At 42.5% G+C, this 20,126-nt stretch overlaps 2 protein-coding genes across 3 annotated transcripts in view; one reads left to right on the top strand and one right to left on the bottom strand.

The window, feature by feature from the left end:
- The first annotated feature begins 1,087 nt into the window (after nucleotides 1-1,087).
- On the top strand, nucleotides 1,088-10,189 carry PSMC1 (proteasome 26S subunit, ATPase 1). The gene is made up of 11 exons (XM_065636477.1): nucleotides 1,088-1,169; nucleotides 1,791-1,844; nucleotides 2,693-2,789; nucleotides 3,207-3,331; nucleotides 3,853-4,038; nucleotides 4,235-4,363; nucleotides 5,242-5,338; nucleotides 5,513-5,702; nucleotides 7,013-7,164; nucleotides 8,902-9,056; nucleotides 9,887-10,189. The coding sequence occupies exons 1-11, from the start codon at nucleotides 1,167-1,169 to the stop codon at nucleotides 10,019-10,021; spliced, it is 1,323 nt and encodes a 440-aa protein (XP_065492549.1). The 5' UTR covers nucleotides 1,088-1,166; the 3' UTR covers nucleotides 10,022-10,189.
- Nucleotides 10,190-12,452: 2,263 nt separating this feature from the next.
- Nucleotides 12,453-20,126, bottom strand: part of NRDE2 (NRDE-2, necessary for RNA interference, domain containing) — a 36,042-nt gene continuing 28,368 nt past the window's right edge. Inside the window, exons 12-14 of one of the 2 annotated variants that reach the window (XM_065635939.1) lie at nucleotides 19,263-19,401; nucleotides 13,816-13,887; nucleotides 12,453-13,162 (exon numbers count right to left, since the gene is read on the bottom strand). In XM_065635939.1, coding sequence (XP_065492011.1) covers nucleotides 13,037-13,162; nucleotides 13,816-13,887; nucleotides 19,263-19,401 — 337 coding nt within the window. In that variant the 3' untranslated portion in view covers nucleotides 12,453-13,036. Of the gene's footprint in view, nucleotides 13,163-13,813; nucleotides 13,888-13,976; nucleotides 14,086-19,262; nucleotides 19,402-20,126 lie in introns of those variants that run through there. The other variant, XR_010606286.1, reaches the window with a different exon arrangement.

Raw genomic sequence — 20,126 nt, 5'->3', positions numbered from 1 at the left:
TGCCAGGAGCAAGTCCACTCCCCAAGCAGCACGAGCTGCAAACTCTCTAATATTTCCACTTGTAGCACAACACAGAGTGTTTTGGTTTCTCCAGGAAGACGCATCTCTTGGCGGTTACATAGTGATGCTTGAGGGAGGGAACTTGAACCATCAGGATTAACGTACTTTCCCAGCATATTCGGAGGTCTTCTTATCATTTTTATTGATATTAACATTGCAGCAGCTGGTTAGTATGAGCTTTAATACATATCATGAGCTTCTTGTTTTGATGTGAACTAAACCGTAAGAATACCTGAGAAATATCTCGGGGGAAAGGACGGCTCTCTTCTGGGTTTCTGCGGTGGAGAAGGCAGTTTCACACTCAGAGCACAAGCTGCTGTTCGCAGAGTGCTCAAAGTATCTTCTCCGCTTGGCCATCACTACGCGGTTCTTCCGTTAAGAAAAGTGAAAAGTGTTGCTAACCTGAAACTGTATTCAGAAGCTATTGCGACTCAAGCACTAGTTGAGACGTGACCATGGAGTCTCTGCCAAGGGGACAGAAACCGCTTTTTCTCCAGCAAACGGGTCACTGAGGAGCGCTAACCCGGAGGCGGCTGAACCGTCCGCGGGCAGCGGCAGCAGCAGCAGCAGCCGGGCGCCTTTCGCTCCTCAGAGCGCGCAGGGAACATCCCCCCGAGCTCGGCGGAACCCCGGGGGCTCCGGAGCACCAGCCCCCGCGGCCGATGGCACCTGCCGGGGACGCTGCAGGCCGAGAGGGCCGCGGCTCCCAGCTGCAGCAGCGCGGGGCCCTCTGCCGCCCGCTGCCGGCCTCGCACCCCGAGCGGCCGCCGCTCGGTGCCCTGCGCCGCCCGGGCGGCTCCGCGGGCGGGCGGGACGGGACGGGACGTGGCGGGGCGGGACGGGACGGGACGGGACGTGGCGGGCGGGCGGGCGGGACGGACGGGCCCCGGGGTCAGCGCGGGACAGCGGCCCGGCCCGCGGCGGGGCGCGGGTGAGGGCTCGGGCGACCGCCTGCCGTCACGTGACCCGCTGCCTCGCGCCGCTCGCCGTTGCCCCGCCCACGCCGCCCTTCGCGTTTGGCCCTCGCCGCGCCCCGTAGCGACGCCGCCGCCGTGTCCCTCGCCGGCCGCCGTCGGGGCGGCACTTCCGGAGCGGGCAGCGGCAGGATGGTGAGACAGCAGCCGGGCCCGGGCCCGGGAGCGCGGCCGTGCGGCGCGGGGGGCCCGGGGCTCTGCCTCCCCGGCCTCCTCAGACACCCCCCGCCGGCGCCCGGGGCTTTGCGGAGTCACCGCCGGCGCGGGGCCGGAGCGCGGGGAGCGCGGCCCGTGGGGCTGCGGCCGGGCGGGGCTGTGAGCGGGAGCTGCTGCAGGAGCACAGCGGGGTTGTGGCCGGGGCGGGCGGGCAGCGCCCCGGCGGGTCGGGCTCCTGCCGGCAGCGGCGCCGGTTCCTGCGGCTGGCGCGGGAGGGGCAGGTAGAGCGGCCGGTAGCAGAGCGAAGAAGTTTTCGTGATGCCCGGTGATTTGCACTAGCAAGGAGTGAGCCAAAACTGCCATGGAGCAAGGTGATGCCAGACGTGTCCCTCCCTGCATCATAAATCCACATTTCTCTTTATTCACTGTTTTTTGACACTTAGTCGGATTTATAAATACTTCATTTAGATAAGAGAAATCTCATTATGGCATTTATTTACATGGAACTGTCCATACCTTTCAAGATTCCTAGTAGTGTACTGACATTTGGCTGTTGTTTTGGGTTTGGTTTGGGTTTTATTTTTTTTTATTTTTGCCTAGGGTCAAAGTCAGAGTGGTGGACATGGTCCTGGTGGTGGCAAGAAGGACGACAAGGTAACTAAAAACCAAACAAATACTTTTGCTTACGGGATGAACTACAGGTGTGCTACCACAGAGGCTGGCTGCAATATGCTTTATTTTATCTTTTTTTTTTTTTTTTGTCCTTGTACTTGGAACTGCATGAAATTATGCTCTTCCTAGTTTTGATGAAATGTTTTCTCTCTCCTGGGTGCATAGTGGGGGAAACAGGTTGCAGTTCAAAAATAGAAATGGGGGCTTAACTATAAAGGAAAACAGAAATTATTTGGCAGTAGTAATTTATTTTTAAAAATAATATTACTATAAATCTGTCTGGGTTAGGAAGGACTAGTTGCCTTCAAGCTGTGACTTAAATAACTGGTTTTGCTTTGAAAATGACATCATACCGTCACCTGCATGAGGTCTGTACTCTGTGTTGTGGCCCCTTGGAGGCCTTTCCAGTTTCCTTTGGAGGTGAAAGTACAATGTCCATGCCCAGCGATGTCTCAGCTGGCAAACTGAAGCACGTTACCTATTGGTTAAAATGCAACAGAAATGATGTGGTTCAGTATTTTCCTCATCCTTTTGTGAATGAGATTTGTTTGTGATTTACTTCAGGCTTCTGTGTTCCATATTCACTGAAAATGGGCAGAAATCTAAATAAGAGGAATGTAAAATAAGCAGAAGGCGTTTTTGAATTTTCTTGATAAATAAGAATAATATTCCTTTTAGGCTTCTCACTATATATCTTAAAGGAAACACTTTTGTTATGTAGCCATTCAGCTGAAGTTGGGCTCTTGCTCAGTCTGTGCTCCTAATGTCTGTGTGTATTTTTTCATTGTTAATATCGTGGTTTTTTTCATGGAATTCTCTTTGTGAATAAGGATAAGAAGAAGAAATATGAACCTCCGGTTCCAACCAGAGTGGGGAAAAAGAAGAAGAAAACAAAGGGACCAGATGCTGCCAGCAAACTGCCCCTGGGTAAGCATTCTGCCTGCCCCAGCAGTCCCGTGGCCTGTCCGCTCTTCCAGAAGCACCGAGCTGTCCTCTCCCCTAGATCTGACTCCATATACATTGCAAATGATTAAATAGAAGGCCAATTGTAATTTTATTTCTAATTAACATAAAAACACAAAATAAGATTATTGTTATGCAAGATGCAGCCTATAAATTCCTGGGTAAGTGAGAGAGAAATTGAAATGAGGAGAAATGCAGGGGAAGCATTATCTTTAAAAATGTTTTTTACCTAGAATTATAGTGGGACAAGTAAAACAGTGACTGCTGCTCATATAGAAGTTATTGTCAGAAAACAAAGCAGAATTTCTGGTAATGAATGAGTGACTAGTTGGTACCATGCCAAACTTAGTCTAAAATGTTGTGATTCTACTCTGATTACAGTGACTCCTCACACACAGTGCAGACTCAAATTGTTGAAATTGGAGAGAATTAAAGATTACCTCTTAATGGAGGAAGAATTTATCAGAAATCAAGAACAGATGAAACCTTTGGAAGAAAAACAAGAGGTGAGGTTTGAGTGAACTGTTACTTCTAATATTACAGTAGGTGCTCTAATGTAAACTACTTCATACAAAAGCAATGGAAATAAAGTGCCATGAATGTGTAAGTCAATACAAATGTATAATGTATCTTACAATTCTTCATTAAGTCTTAATTACTGTCCAGAAAACAGGGGATTTTTTTTCTTACCAGTTTAATGGTTTTAGTCCAAGCACGGATTACTACAGATGAGGCCACAGTGGCTACTTGTTCCTTAGTTGTCTGTCAAAGTGCAGCTCCCAGATATCCATCCATAGAGAAAGACAGAATATTCTAGCTGTGCACATTCCTATAGGAGCCTCCATAGGACAGCACTGAAGTAACAGTGAATTTTGTTACCGGCCTGTGCTTTTGTCTTTTGGGGCAGCAAAACAACAATAGCAAAGACTGGTTGTGTTATGTTTGGTGTCAACTGTTGAGCCGATGTTGCACAGGAATGTTTTTGCCCTTGTTCTTGAGTTGTTTGTTGAATTCTTCTTGACAACAGGAAGAAAGGTCCAAGGTGGATGATCTGAGGGGAACCCCAATGTCCGTGGGTACGTTGGAGGAGATCATTGATGACAACCATGCTATCGTGTCCACATCAGTAGGATCAGAACACTACGTCAGTATTCTGTCTTTTGTGGACAAGGACCTGCTAGAGCCAGGCTGTTCTGTTTTGCTAAATCATAAGGTGAGTTGTTTTTATAAAATGAAGCACAAGTTCTTGTAGTGTTTTTAACTGGCCTTTTTTTTTCCTGAGAATCCCAGGTCTGAGAGCTGATACTGTTTAATTCACACACCTAAATCTACGGGCATTGTGTTTAGACTTGAACTTGTATTAAAAATGCTGCTTGCTTTTTTTTGACAACTCTTAATGCTTGAATTAGGTTCATGCTGTGATAGGTGTCCTGATGGATGACACAGACCCATTAGTTACTGTGATGAAAGTTGAGAAAGCTCCTCAAGAGACATACGCTGACATCGGTGGCCTTGACAACCAGATTCAAGAAATCAAGGTATTCAGATGTACTAATTCACACCGTTAAGTAAGCTAGCAGTGTAGGTGGTGTGCTGTTTGCTCACAAGAGTAACAGCAGGACTAAATGCTGTTCATGTACTGCTTTTTTGTATCTTGCCAGTTCATTTCTGGATTTGATTTTGCTGGGCAAACTCTTAAGTGGGTAAAATAGCCGTTCACAAACTGTATGCACACAAACCTTTCACAGTTGCTGTGGAATCTGTAAAGCACTGAGCTCATAAAGTCTCTGCAATAACTTAGTTTTATTTTCTAACTTATAAAGTGATTGATTTTTCCAAGATGAAAGTTAAATTCTAAAAAATGGAGAGGTCGTTTTGAGTGTCTGATGCTGTGCAGTCCAAGGGTTTGGGGGCGGGGGAGTTGGCTTGGTCTGTGGTGTTGTTGATTGGTTGTTTTTCCTACCAGCAGAGCTCTGTCTGAACCCTGGTGAACTCAGCTCTTTTGCTTTGGGTGGGCAAAATCACAAATGCTCTTAAAATACTGATCTGTAGTATGTGGTAACTCGTGGTGGAAGGTGTCCTTTCGTAAAAGGGCCCCCTGCCCCACAGTCCTCTGTGTTTGGGAGTCAGGAACTCCCGAGTTCTAAATTCAGCATGATGATTTTGATTGGAGGAAGAACAACACTCACTGCTTCTCTTCCACATGTCAAGTGGAAACAATAGGAAGACCTCTTCAAATAGAGTAGTTGCCTTGGAATTGGAGGCAACAGAAAGATAATTTTCAAGGTCTGTCTTGAAATTAGTGAAGTTGTTTTTGCCTTTATTTCTGTTATTAATGCTGTTCTCAAGATCCCCATGGAATTTCTGTGCAGAGTGCTCACTGTAAAACCTCAGTTTCATTTTTCTTGTGCTGCAGGAGTCTGTGGAGCTTCCTCTCACCCATCCTGAATACTACGAAGAGATGGGTATAAAACCACCCAAAGGAGTCATACTGTATGGCCCACCTGGCACAGGTATCTTGTAGTACAATAACAACTGTGCTGAGCTAACCCAAGTAAAATAAATTCTGCTTGCTTAGTATTAAACCCTTGCCAAGTTTGTCACAAATTTCTTATGATTGTTGTGTTAAAGCACTTTTTTTTTTTGCCTGCAAACTAATTACAGTATTTCTGTCCAACTGAAAATAGGTAAAACTTTATTAGCCAAAGCGGTGGCAAACCAAACTTCAGCAACCTTCCTGAGAGTGGTTGGCTCAGAACTTATACAGAAATACCTGGGTGATGGTCCAAAGCTTGTGCGCGAACTGTTCCGTGTGGCTGAAGAGCACGCGCCGTCGATTGTCTTCATTGATGAGATTGATGCCATCGGTACAAAGAGGTACAGTACTCTGGCTTCCACTTCACTCGCAAGTATTGCGAGGGATGATAGAAAGTTTACTAGAAACACTTATTTTGCAACCATACTGATACTCAGTTTCATAGCTCTGCTGCCATTTTCATTATACTCTTTTTGATGTAAGCATTTTTAACAAGTAAAACTTCAAATAACTTATTTGAAACTAAAATATATCATGACCTTTTCATATTAAAGAGATACAACAGTAGACTTAATCTCTGTTCTCTTGCTACCTGGTAGCATCTGTATGATAGAATGTCTCAAACAGAAAGGGACATTGTGTGTAAGTTCACATGGTATACTTGAAGTGCAGATCCAAATAAACAGTAATTGGCTTTAGTGATTCAACAGTAAACTAGCGTACTTAATGCAGAGTATATCCATTTATCACTTGTCTCTCCAGATAGGTGGGTAAATACTTAAAAGTTTTTAGAACATTATGTGATAAGCTACAGAGTGTAATGTGGATGTGGAATTTGAGAAGCACTGCTTGTGTCTCACTAAACTGTTGTTAAGCCTATGTTCAAATTGTATTACTTTGAAAATTCGTTAGGCTGATTGGAACTGTCCAGTACACATAGTCTTTAAAGTAGTCAAATGTGTTTTAAATAAAAAGGAGCTCATACGTGTTACTACTATGGAGCTGCTAGCCTGTGTGTTTCAGCATATGTAGAAAGGATTGGACTGATGTTGAAGTGCATAACACACAGAATTCTTCATTAATGTTATGCTGCTTGAAACTGTTCCTAAACGTGGGTGAGCTTTTTTGGATGTAGGTTATCTAGTCTGATATTAGCAAAATGAAAGAGCTAAACTACGAAGTAGAGAAATACAGCCCCCCGGTACCTGTGTGCCAGTAAGGGCAGAGTTAAACCAGGAGCCACATTAGTAAGGCCAGAGGGTGTGCAGTTACAACTGTGTGCGTAAGGAAAAACACGAGATTTCCAAATGGATAACAAACATGGAAAAAGGGCAGATTTCCTTCACATGATTGCTGCTACTTCTCCTACCTACAAGAATAGTTCGTTGTCTCTTTACTTACCTAGATGTCACAATACGATTACGGAAAGCTGCTTTTTCTTTTCTATGGGTGATCATTAAATTAAAACACCCATAACAAATTTAAAAAAAAAAAACAAACAAACAAAAAACAACGACAACAAAACAACAACAAAAAAGCCTACAACTACCACACAGTATTTGTTTAGATGGCAGATTTGTTTGTGGCAGTTACATGATGCATGTTGATAAATTTGCATAGTGCTTTTTCTGACTATATTGTTTTCTTAAAGGTATGACTCAAATTCAGGTGGTGAGAGAGAAATCCAGCGTACGATGCTGGAGCTGCTGAACCAACTGGATGGGTTTGACTCTCGGGGGGATGTTAAAGTTATCATGGCAACAAACAGAATAGAAACACTGGACCCAGCTTTAATTAGGCCAGGTAAGAGACTTCCCACTGTGTGTGCTTAAGTCACTCTTCTTGTGATAGGACTTGTCATAACTCATCAAACATGGACTAGCAAAAAGAAGGCAAGTTATGCCTCGTCTGTATTCACCATCCCAGCTATGTTGGTGTATCTGGTAAAATCAGAACCCATTCACAAGTTTCCAAATGGGAGAAAAACCTATGATAGAGACAAAAGGTATTAATTCCTCTTATATATACAGAAACAATTTGAATATTCTTCTTTTGTATTAAGATGACACAGCTATTATAAGTGATTGTGAAGGCAAGCCGTAGTGCAGCAGCATCCCGTTAGCATCCTCAGCAGCTGGGGATGGTTGGGCGGTGCCACGTGTGCCTCATAGGTGTGACAGCTAAAGCCTGAACAAGGAGATCCTGGATTTTGATGCAAGGAAACCCATCTGCTTCCGTACTGACCTGGCATGCTGCTGTCATGTGGGGGATGAGTCAGGGAGAAGTAATATCTTACTTTGATGTGACGTATGTATTACATGTTGAGCCAAGAGCTTCAACAGGCACAAGTCGTATTTTTAAATGGCCACTAAAATGTACCAAAACAGAGTAGTATCTGTGGGGTCTGTTAAATCAGAACTTGGAAAGCAACATGGAGATCAAAGGAAGAAGCTGAGCCTCCTGTTAGTGTCCTCAAGTAAATCGTGAGTATTGAAGAAGTTGTAAAGATATTCCTTCTAAAGTAGCAGAGGTAAGATAGAGAGTAAAGAGAACTTAAGGTGATTTTATCAAATAACTATTTGAATGGTTCCTAGACTGTATAGACTGTGGTATGAAGTTGCTGAGGCGTGTGGTTTTTTTCAAAAGGTCTGGTTTTGTCATCATCTTAGCTTTTCCCCTCCAAATCAAAACCATCTGCTGCTCGAGTACAGAGAAGAAAATACTGTACTAGTATTATGATCTAAAATTTTTTGGAAGGAGACTTCCTACACCTATTGGGTATTTCAGTTATAACCATTGCTTGTGCAACAAGGGCACTTCTAACAGCTCGGTAGGCTGATTTACCGCCGTGTATAATAGTCTGGAATATCCTATGTGGTGCCATCAACTCTTTTTAGAAAAGATACTGTCAAGAAAAATAGGAGTGATCTGGAGATGGAAAATATGTTTTAAAAAGATTGCTCATTAAAGTTAGAACAATGAATACCGGAACATCCAAAGTCTCTACTGACATAAAGGAGACATCTGGTAGGGACTTGCAACAGAACATCTTACGCAAAGCCTTCCTTCTTCAGTTCGGTTTTAGGGGGTTTTTTAGGAGACTGGTTATATAGGAAGAGTTCTTCAGGTTGCCACAGTGAGTTGTGTGTGTGTGGCAGAAAATTCAGAGCTAAATGTAATCTCAAGAGTAGAACAAAATTTATTACAAAAACGTAAGTTTTTGATTAATACTTTTCTGTGCTATCACAAATTGGGGTTTTTTTATATTTACACGTGCCCTAAGGAAGCCACGGGTTTTCATGCTTCCAGGTGAGGTGTCTCTTCCCTGCAACGACACAGACTTTCAGCAGGACAGCATCTTTCAGTTCCAGTAGCTTCCTGTTCGTTACAAACAGAATAATCTGATTGCACTTTCCATTCTAACACATTTGATTGTGGTGTGAAGAAACAGTTGCTGTCAGTCTAGCCTAGAAATGTTCTTCCTGCTCTGTCTCCAGTAGCTGGGTGTCAAAAACCTGACTGAAGTTCTCTTTTGCACAGGACGCATTGATAGGAAAATAGAGTTCCCTCTGCCTGATGAAAAGACCAAGAAACGAATCTTTCAGATTCACACAAGTAGGATGACATTGGCAGATGATGTGACTTTGGATGAGCTGATTATGGCAAAAGATGATCTCAGTGGTGCAGATATTAAGGTGAGTGTACATCACCATTGTTACACTTCAAAAGACAAATGAAATTTCATTTTTAACTGCATGCAAAAACATTGTCTGTTGAAGCTATTCTCTAATTACATGTGGCTACATCACTGAGGGACCACTGGGTGGCTTTAAAGTGCCTTTTATGAGTGCCACGTACTCAGCTTTATGAATGGGAAACTTAATCAAAATTGTAATTGTGATGTACCTTGTTTTGACAAGAGTATGTACCTGTGTTACCTGAACATGAAATTTTAAAAGTAGCAAAGTGGAAATTAGAAGTGGGATGTAGAATCTTGCACAAACGTGCCAGATATCTGAAACGTTACTCAGGACAGTGCAGGATAAGAAGCATTTTTATAGACTGGTGCAAGTAGATAAAAATTCAACTGTAGATGAGGAAGCTTCAGACACACAGTCTGCTGGTCTGAAGCAGAAAGCGTTCTTGCTGGAGTTACCATACTAATGAGCTTCACCAAACATGACATGACATTACTCTGTCACCTCACTTCAGAAGGATAAGAGTCCACTGTTAACAGAGCCGGATGCATCTGTTCCTCGCAGGAGGGAAACTGTTGTTAGGAAGCTGCCTTTCTGCCGTGGCAGCAGTACTCTGATGATGGAGGTACTCATTTAGCTTTATCCAGATTGTTTTACGTGCTTCAGTGCTACGCAACAGTGTCAAATTTAAGAACGTAAATGTTGTTAACACTCTGCACTTCTACTAGGAGTCAGTCAGAGCAGTGTGAAGGTGCTGCTGTCTTCTGAGGTGTGGCCTGAAGGTGCTGCACAGAGCCAGTAACAACTTCTTCCTTTCTCTTTTGCAGGCAATTTGTACAGAAGCTGGATTGATGGCTCTGAGGGAACGGCGAATGAAAGTCACTAATGAAGACTTCAAAAAGTCTAAAGAGAATGTTCTTTACAAGAAGCAGGAGGGAACCCCTGAGGGATTGTACCTTTAAGTCATCTGTCTCTTGGGGGACAATCAGGAACTCTTGTGTTAGTGACAGTCTTGTGTGTAACCACAGTCCAGCTCATTTTTCTTCTTGCAGAGGTTAAATCCTGGTGGACTGTGGATTTTCATTCAGTGTAACACTTAATTTCCAAATAAAACATGCATTTGAATGGAATTGGTTTGGTGGCAAAGACCTGCTATTTACCTGGAACTGTCTGTTCCTTCCAAGAAAAAGTGTGAGTGCCACGAGTGACTGTCCCAGTGATCCGAGCGTGCTGTGACAGAACAGCAAGGAGTGTGTGAGCAAGTTCCCCACTGTGGGTCTGTGTTGGGTGTGGCAGTCAGCAACAACTACTGTATCATTGCTGCTGTTCTTAAAGTATTTTACTTTTCTCTCTCTTCTTAGTGGCTAAGTAACTAAGACAAAAGTCACTGTTGCATAACCTCAGTGTCCTAAGTCATGTATACATAAAAATTAATAAAACATGGAGCCTTAGAAGTACCTGTCGATATCTAGCACTTGTGCAACCTGGGGCCAGATGCAGGTGCTCTTATGGCACTGACCATGGCAGTGCATGTTTTGCCATGCAGAGAAATTCAAACTACAAATCACAGGGTTGGTGTTCTGCAGTGTCATCTGAAAATGAATTCTTCCCCTCTGAACAAATCCATTGCCTGCAGCTCCATCCCCATAGGAGCTGGATTCCTGTTTTGCTAAAGTGTAGTGATGCATATACAGCTTATGAAGTGTGTAGTGTACATCTGTGAAGTGCTTGTTAAGTTCTACGTAATTAATTTGCAAATGTGGTACATGTGATTGTTAAGGTTTATGTAAAGATTCATACACCAAACAGTTAATCACTGTGCAGTCTTTGTTCTGGAAACTTTCTGTGGGAGCAAATGCTGGCCAGTAACAGCCACTGGAGAGCTACACAGCAATCCCTTCAGTAACTGCCAGTGCCGTAACAACAATGGGAGCAGCAAGGCCAAGAGATTTTGTTTTTTCTGTGTAAAAATTATGCGGTTCATTGTTAAACCCTACAAATGAATGGAGCCTTTAATTTAATCTGGATGACAGGAACCCTGAAATAGAGTTGTTTTTCATCTGGAGATGATAGAAGAACAACAAGCAAAGTTTATTACCCATTCTTACAAGCCTTATGAGATCTGTCTCTTTGGAAAGGTCACAAAAAGCCAGTGATTTTTTAGCACTTTCTAATCATGGCAGTTGATCTCACCATCGCTTGAGGGGCTGAAGAGCTTTATGAAATGCATGGTGAGCAAGGCTTTTTTTATGTGGGACATGGCTGTTCACGCTGGCCAGAAGTAACAACCACAAAGAGGCTGGTTCAGCTGACTGAAGAAAAACTGTGATGGATTAATAAACCAAGGAGTGTGTTCTGGTACAATGCTGCAACAGTAACTGAAAAAGAAACATATTTGGAAATTAAATTCTTACCTTATGCAACAGAATTTAACTTCTGCCACTCTCTCCAACATTTCTGAACCTGAGTGAGTAATAAAGATCGGGAGAAAGTGAACAGCAAGTATATTCCCCATAAGGGCAGAAAAAGCTCCTGGGGTCTGACTGAAGAGGCAGCACTTAATCCAGGAGCTCCGGTCAGCAGAGCAGCCTCTGGTCACCCCAAGGGAAGGCTGTAGCACGAACGCTGCATGGGGAGCGGCACCCAGGGAAGGGGATGCATGGAAGAGACAAGTGACTGAAAGAGGAGTCATCACCACCATCACTGGAGGTTTTCAAGACGTAAATGGAGAGGGTGCTGGATAATCTCATCCAGGGTCCCTGTCCCACAAAAGTTTAGACCAGGTGATCTTTCAAGGTCCCTCCCAACCTGGGCTGCTCTGTTGGTTGTATGGCTTTGTCCAGTAATCAGATCTCACCCGATCATTTTATAGTGCTGTGACAGTTTTTAGTTTTCTCCTGGAGAACCCCTGAAAGAGTTTTGGATATTCAGGAGCGGCAGGTACCCTCTTCCAGATGAAGACCCAGTTTCTGAGTACTTGGGTCTCAAAAGTAGAGATGCTGAACAGTCTTCCACATATTTCAGCATATTCTGTCTTATAAAATAAATACATACATTTGAATTGTTACTGTATTGCATATTACTTCTCTAGGAACTTGCCTAAAGACTCTTGGAACAGAAGCTACTAATTAAAGTCATGTTTTGACTACTCTGCCTTCTTTGGTGAGGATTAAATACAGAACAGACCTCTACTTCTCTTATGACGACTGCCTGTATTTGGGTCAGAAGAGAGTAATCACAAACACTTGTTTAAAAATGAGCTGCTTAGAAATGCACTATGAATACAATTTCATTTTTAATACACTCACAGTACTACTAAATCAAGAAATAAAAAATAATCCAAGTTCCTTTTGAATTTTCAAATATTCAGGTATATTTTTCATAAATATTCGTATTAAAATGGTCATCTGTCAAAACATACAAGTCCAAAATAGGTGTCTGCTCAAGCAAAGATTCAGCTTTTACTAACAGTTTATGTACAGACGTAACGGCTGTTTGAGTTGGTAGTTATATATACACACGCAGGCATACCAAGCTGAAGGAAATTACTGAAGTCTGCCAACTGGAGAACAGCGAAGCATCCATTTGGCAGATGTTTATTTCCTGTGCTGCTCACTAAACCATAGCTGGCATGTGCTGAATGTCTACTGAACTCCAGGGAATGTAATTTCAAACAATAGAATAAGAAATGTGGGCAACATTCAACAAGAGGATATTTATAAGAGGGTATCCTTCTGTGGGAGCCAGCAATACTTCAGGGAAATTGATGCATTTTTGTGGGCAAAATGCAGTACTTGATTCCAGAATACTTGCAACAGCTAGTAGAACTCCATTTTGATAGCAATTTATATAAAAGCTTAAAAAAAAAAAAGTATATAGTACCCAAGTCCCAGCAGAGTTCCCTTTTGAAAAGAGACAGGTCTAACTTAGTTTTGGAACTTGCTTCTGTGCATCCTCCACTCAGCTACAATCTTCTTTTAAACCTCTAACAGCAGATCCAGCTCTTCCATAGGTACCCGCACTCTCAGTTCCTTTTCAGTCATTAAATCAAGCGTCTCCTGCAGCTGATCAGGGAAGTACTCTACTGCATCCAAATAGAGCACCTAGAAAGAGAAGGAGAACATTTTCTCTACCATCTTCCTACCACAGCAAGAAACACAGTACAAAGAAATATGTAGATACGCAAACAACTCTGCAGCAAGAGGAAATATACACTTTTAAAAATAACACAAACAGAATTAGTACTTCTACAGTGACGGAAATGTAGATGTTTAATCAAGTCTCTTCCAATTCTTATTAAATAATTATATTCGAAGAGATAAAACACAGGTCAGGAGGTGCTGGAGCATTTGCAGCATATACAGACATTACCTGAGGAGTTGCAGGTGCTCCTGAATAATTTGTTATACTATTAACTAAATACATTTTTACCTGCCTATATATTTCTGCTACTACCGTGCTCATGATAAAGCATGGTCTGAAAGACACGATTACGTCTAGATCACAGAGAGGAATTTATTGTCTCCTAGCCTCATGCAATGCAATACCTTTCTGTTCTGCAATGCAAACAGCACTGACCACTATCTTTATTTCCATTTCAGATGCATCTCTCATTTGCAGAAAATCTTACAGTACTTCTCCTTCAGAAATCTCTCATTTGCATATAACTCATTACAACTACTAAATTCTAACTTTTTTTAATACAGAACTTCAAAAATTAGAGTATGATGACACCTTTACATTTTTCCATGCTTACCTTTGCCCAAGGACAGTTTTGAAGGGCTTTGTAAAACAATCCTTTACTCTTTTCTTTGTTTCCTATTGAAGCCTGTGAGAGAAAAGAGATGCAATAATAGCTGAAATAAAGAAACAGTTATCTCTGAGACAAAGAAATTACTGCTGAAAAGCTCAGTGTACCTCTGTTGAAGAATCCCTATTACTATACATTGTGGAAGCTATGCAGTTTGACAGGTTACACTCTTCAATGTAATGCAAGAGATGTCTTTAAGGAGTTTCAGGGCTTTACCTGTAAGACAAGTAACAGAACCAAGACAAGCAGAAAGAGCTTCTGCTGAGTGTTTCAGTTGAAGTCAGTGCCGTAGCCTATATTTGACAATAACACTGCAATGGGCAAGAGTGCAAGTTGTTAACCAAAATGTACACTTACACTACACAAGAGCACCTTTGGTACAGCGAAGGTGAAAATACATTATTGTTGTGCACTGAAGAGATCATGCACATTCATTTTCTTACTCAGCAGAAACTTGTTAAGGCTGAATCCCCTTACATACAAAAATGGATACGTCAAATCAGCATCTATCTGGAAGAGTTAAAACTTCCTTCTCAGATTGTTCCTCAGACCTGTTCAGCTACGTGATACAAGCAGAGAGCACACAGAATCATGAAGTTTAAAAAGAGAAGGGTAGCAGAGGCCAGAGCGCTGAACAGTCTCCTTAGCTACAGTCATCCCAGTTGCAGGTAGAAATAATTATGATTTCTTGCGAAGAAATCTTTTGAGTTGGGCTACTTTAAAAAACACTTAAGAAAAGGGAGTTTTACGGCAAATCCAAAAAAAAAGCAGCAGTTCCAAAATACTGAAAATACATTAAATGTTTTGAGATCTTTGGAGAAGAGATCTTCAGTCATGAGTTCACACTTTCTCTTGTTCTGACTTCAGTACAGCTGCTAAAAATCAGCAGGCTCCCTTGTCTCTTCTTAAAATCTAGAAATTCTTTTTCATATTATTGACACACTGGTTGTAGAAACTTGTGCTATTCTGGTGTCACGATCTCCCTTTACCGAAGAGCAATGCATTTCACCTACTGGAAGCCCTGCCACCAGAGCTGTGCACCAGGATGCATACGTGCCTTTTGCAGCTCTGCCAAGAGCTTTCAGTGGCATACTGCCTCAAAGTTTTTCATAGAATGGTTGGAATAGGTTGGAAGGGACCTCTGGAGACCATCTGCTCCACCCACCCCTGCTCAAAGCTGGGTCAGCAAAAGCAGGCTGCTCAGAAGGATGTCCAGTTCGATTCTGAGTTATCTCCATGGACACAGACTGCATAACCTCTAGACAACCTGTTCCAGTGTTTCATCATCCTCACAGTAAAAAAGCTTCTTTCTATGTTTAGATGGAATTTTCTATATTTCAATTTGTGGCTATTGCCTCTTGTCCTGTCACTAGGCAGCACTGAGAAGAGTCTGGCTCTGTCTTCTTCACACCCTTACATCAGGTATTTATATATTGAGGATGAACAACCGCAAGTCTCCCAGCCTCTCCCTGTACAACACATGCTCCAGGTCCCTTATTCACCTTTGTGGCTCTTGGCTATTCAAAGGGACCTGGACAGGCCAACAGCAAAACTTGGTGCCATCAGCCACTTCACATGATTTTGTATCAACTGCAGACTTGTTCACAGTACACTCTGTCATCATTCAGATCTCTACTGAAGCTGTTAAAGGGCGCTCGTCCTAATAGCAATCCCTGGGGTACAGCACCAGCAGCTGGCCTGCAGCAAGAGCTTGCACTGCTCGTGACAATGCTTTGAGCCTGGCAGTTCCGCCAGATTTCAGCCCACCTCACCGCCCACTCCCTTCATCCATGCTCCATCAGATTGTCTAGGAGGACGTTAAGGGAGGCAGGGGAAAAGGCTTGCCGAAGCTGAGATAAACAACATCCACCGCTGTTCCCTCATCCTCTGAGGCAGTTGTCTCATCACAGCAGGCTACCAGTCTGGTCAAGCATGATTTCACAGAAAAATAAATAGGAATTAAAAAGAAATAGATTGTTTCAAAATCTAAATAAAAGCTTTGTGTTTTTAAACAGTGAAAAGCCTTTGCCCAAAATACTGAAGACTGAATATCTAGATGCACCCAAAGAGAAAACAGAGAGATCTACAGAACTTATGGTAATACTGGACAATCACAACTACTTCTAAGACTACATCTGCAAATGTTGATGTTAGTAATTGATTTTGCTTCTCTGAACAATGTTATTCAAGGCTATTACTTTATAAGTACTATTTTCCTCTACCTTATTAACTTCTAATAAGTATTCCTTCTTGTTCTTGTGAAAAAGAAAACTTCAGTGAATGAATCATTAGTGATGAAATACACACTGGGTGATTTTACTTTAGCATTTGTGCATACTGGAATGTCATCACTAGTTTGTAAAGAATAACAGTAATTCAATTGTACATTCCTATACAAAGTTGTCTAAAATATTTACAAGCATGTTTTTGTGTAGAAATGGTCACAGCAACAGTCCCACACAAGAAATCCTCTCCAACACAAAACAAGAGTCTCTCCTTCCCCTGTCTTGTCCATATTTCACAGCCTGCTGATCCTCTCTGCCAACTTATTACACCAAAAGACATGAACAGAGGAGTAATATTGTGGAATGAAATTCCTCCTACATGAGTCCCAAGCATTTGTTTTGTGCTTTCATCTTCCATAGTGTATTTGGAGAAGCAAGAAAAGAACCAAGATGACAAAACTGCCTAAGTGAAGTTGATTTTATTTATGCACTTCCATGGTGAACTATGGAAGAAATTTGCATTATTGCTTTTTTATGTTATTCTGTAATGGCAGTTAGCATAACCTTTATATTCAGCTTTTAAGATTCAAAAAGATCGTGAAAGTTCAAGGCAAGTTATAAAAGCTATGTTTTCCCTACCATGCATTTAATTCATATGTGGACTGTGCCTTGCTTGACCCAATGTCAATCAACAAAATCTTGGTCTGAGAAGGTTTTTATAATATGGAGAAAACAGAAAGAAGAAAATATTTGAGGGGCCCACATAAAATAGTGGTTTTACCATATTCTTTATCCCACCATATATAAAAAACATACTGAAGACCAGCTGAAATTGAACTTGGCAAGGGAAGTCAGAAACAACAAAAAGGGCTTCTGTGATTGCATACACAACAAAACCAAGGGTGGGGATAATGTGGGCCCACTGCTGAGTGAGACAGGGGACCTGGTTACACAGGACATGGAAAAGGCTGAGGTGCAGAAGGCCGCCTTTGCCTCTGTCTTTGATAGCAAGACTGGCCTTCAGGAATCCCAGGTTCCAGAGACTAGGGGGAACATGTGGAGCAAGGAAGATGTACCCTTAGTGGCAGAGGATCAGGTCAGGGAACACTTAAACAAAAAGGACATGTGTAAGTCCATGGGCCCTAGTGGGATGTCCCCACAGATGCTGAAGGAGCTGGCAGATGTCACTCTGAGGCCACTCTTGTTAATATTGATCACAGCTACTGGGAGAAGTGTTCGAAGACCGAAGAAAGTCAAACGTCACTCCTGTTATCAAGAAGCGCAAGAAGCAGGACCCAGGAAACTACAGGCCAATCAGCCTCACCATGATCCCTGGGAAAATGATGGAGCAGCTCATCCTGGAAACCATTTCCAGGCACATGAACGAAAAGAAAATAATCAGGAGTAGTGAGCATGAACTGGCTAAAAGTCATGCTTGACCAACTTAATACACTGCTATGATGAAATGGTAGATGAAGTGAGATGAAGTGAGAGCAGTGGACATTGCCTGCGTGGACTTCAGTAAGGCCTTTGACACTGTCTCCCATAGGTTCCTCATAGACATACAGCTGATGTAGGAACTGGATGAGCAGTGAGTTGGACTGAAAACTGGGTCCACAGTTGGGCCCAGAAGGTGGTGATCCATGGAACCAAGTTTAGTTGGAGGCCAGTAACTAGCAGTGTATCTCTGGGGTCAATATTGGGTCCAATGTCATTTAACATCTTCATTAATGATCTCGCTGATCTGGCAGAGTATATCCTCAGCAAGATTGCAGATGACACAAAACTGAGTAGAGTGGCTGATACACCTGAGGGTTGTGCTGCCACTCGAGGGACCACAACAGGCTGGAGAAATGAACTGACAGGAACATCATCAAGTTCAATACGGAAAGCGCAAAGTCCTACACCTGGTGAGGAACAACCCCATGCACCAATGTATGCTGGAGGCCACTCAGCTGGAAAGCAGCTTGGCAGAGAAGGACCTGGGGGTCCTGGTAGACACCAAGCTGAAGAGGAGCCAGCAACGTGCTCTTGCTGCAAAGTGCTTACGGTATCCTGGGCTGCATTAGGCAAAGCATTGCCAGCAGGTTGAGGGAGATGATCCTTCCCCTCTATTCAGCACTGGTGAGGCCACACGTGGCACAGTGTGCCCAGTTCTGGGCTTCCCAGTAAAAGACAGACATGGATGTACTGGAGAGAGTCCAACGAAGGGCCACTAAGATGACTAAGGGACATGGGCATCTGTCCTATGAGGAGAGGCTGAGAGAGTGGGGACTGTTTAGCCTGGAGAAGAACAGGCTTGGAGGGAAGGGTGGATCTTATCAGTGTATATAAATACCTGAAGGAAGTATGTAAAGAAGTGGGAGCCAGTCTCTTTCCAGTGCTGCCCAGTGGCAGGACCAGGGGCAATGGGCCAAACTGAAACACTGGAGGCTCTGTCTGAAAATCAAGAAACACTTTTTTACTGTGAGGGTTACTGAGCACTGGCATGGGTTGTCCAGAGAGTTATGGAGGCTCCACCCTTGGAGATAGTCAAAAGCTATCTAGATGTTGTCATGGACAACTGGCTCTAGGTGGCCCTGCTTGAACAGTGAAGTTGGACAAGATGACCTCTTGTGGTCCCTTCCAACCTCAACCATTCTGTGATTCTCTTAAGTTACACAAAGTAAGGATCTAGATTTGACTGAAATATCAAAAGTCCTTATAATTTCCTTATAGAACCCTAAAGTAGTTCTCAAATATAAATACAGGTTGTCTTTGCTGATTTTACTTACATAAAAATAATAAAATCCCTACAATTTGCTTCCGCTTTTCTTTAATTTTGTGCCCCTGCCCACTTACCTTTACACTGTGAGTAAGACTGGGTGGAATCCATTTATTGACATCTTATGACACATTTTTTATCTATGTAAGTTAGCAGACGCAATAACTTGCCTGCATTTATATTAAAACTACATTGTCAGAAGCTATTACTCCTTCTAATCCATGTGAATTACATTTTCCCTAATATTCCCACCAATAAGGAGCATTACAAGTCAAATATAATACCTTGCAAATTGTATAGATATGGTAGCATGCAGTATTCCTTTTTTTTAATACAGTATTGTGGCTGAGTTCATGAGAAATTCCAAATATGGTAAAAAAAAAATTAGAACTGACACTCCTTACCAGAAAGTTCAAATACATTCTCCACAGCAGCGGACAATGGGTACCATTTTCACTCTGAACTGCATGTTCAAATAGCGCTATAATCCGATTTGTTAACCCAGTTTCAGGAATAGTGGAATGTATTTCACCAGCACCTGCCCTGAAACAGAGGAAAAAAGAAATGACAAAGCCTTAAATCCAAGCAGGAGGACCACATCCATGTTAGAGAGGGTATAGGTCAATGTGCTGTCTTTGTTCACATAGCACTGTATATAGACAGGTTTTTGCAGTTCATACTACAAGCTCTGAATGTTATAAACCAGATTTTTAGCACTTGCTACTCTAATCAACACATTTCTAAATACAAAAATCAGTTAATATTTCTGTGAAAATTCTTTTAGCATGTTTAAAAATTAACTCTGTCCAACTGGAAGAGACCATTTCTCTTTGAGTACACTAACCCACTATCACATCATCTTAAAATACCTTAGCCTTCATTCAAGATAATTTATCATTCTAAGCTTGGCATAACAGCTCAAACCAAATTATAGTCTTGCTTAGCAAGCCTTCCCGTGGTGCCCAGGCAAGCCTGTTCAAATTTACTCCTGGCACTTTTGTAAGACCATACACTGGTTTTGGATCAAGGCCTTGATTACAGCTCTGGATCTCAACCATGATTACAATAATACTTTTCTTTTTCACCCAGAGATTCAAATCCCCTAAGTCCCAGGCATAACACAAAAGCAGATACGTGTTGTTCACTGAAGCACCTATTTTTACCTACAGCTGACACAGACTGGATTATTTTTTACACTTGAGCTTGAAGAAACAGCCCGGAGCACTCATGGCAGCATCAATTCTGCCTGTGTGCATCCTCTTTGCCTG

The sequence above is a fragment of the Caloenas nicobarica genome, chromosome 5, assembly GCF_036013445.1.
Source record: "Caloenas nicobarica isolate bCalNic1 chromosome 5, bCalNic1.hap1, whole genome shotgun sequence".
Lineage (NCBI taxonomy): Eukaryota > Metazoa > Chordata > Aves > Columbiformes > Columbidae > Caloenas > Caloenas nicobarica.
This window is presented reverse-complemented; position numbering and strand designations above follow the sequence as displayed.

Coding starts and splice junctions, on each gene's coding strand:
- PSMC1 (XM_065636477.1), top strand. Junction 4,364..5,241: donor ACCAGATTCAAGAAATCAAG/GTATTCAGATGT, acceptor CTTGTGCTGCAG/GAGTCTGTGGAGCTTCCTCT. Junction 5,339..5,512: donor GTATGGCCCACCTGGCACAG/GTATCTTGTAGT, acceptor AACTGAAAATAG/GTAAAACTTTATTAGCCAAA.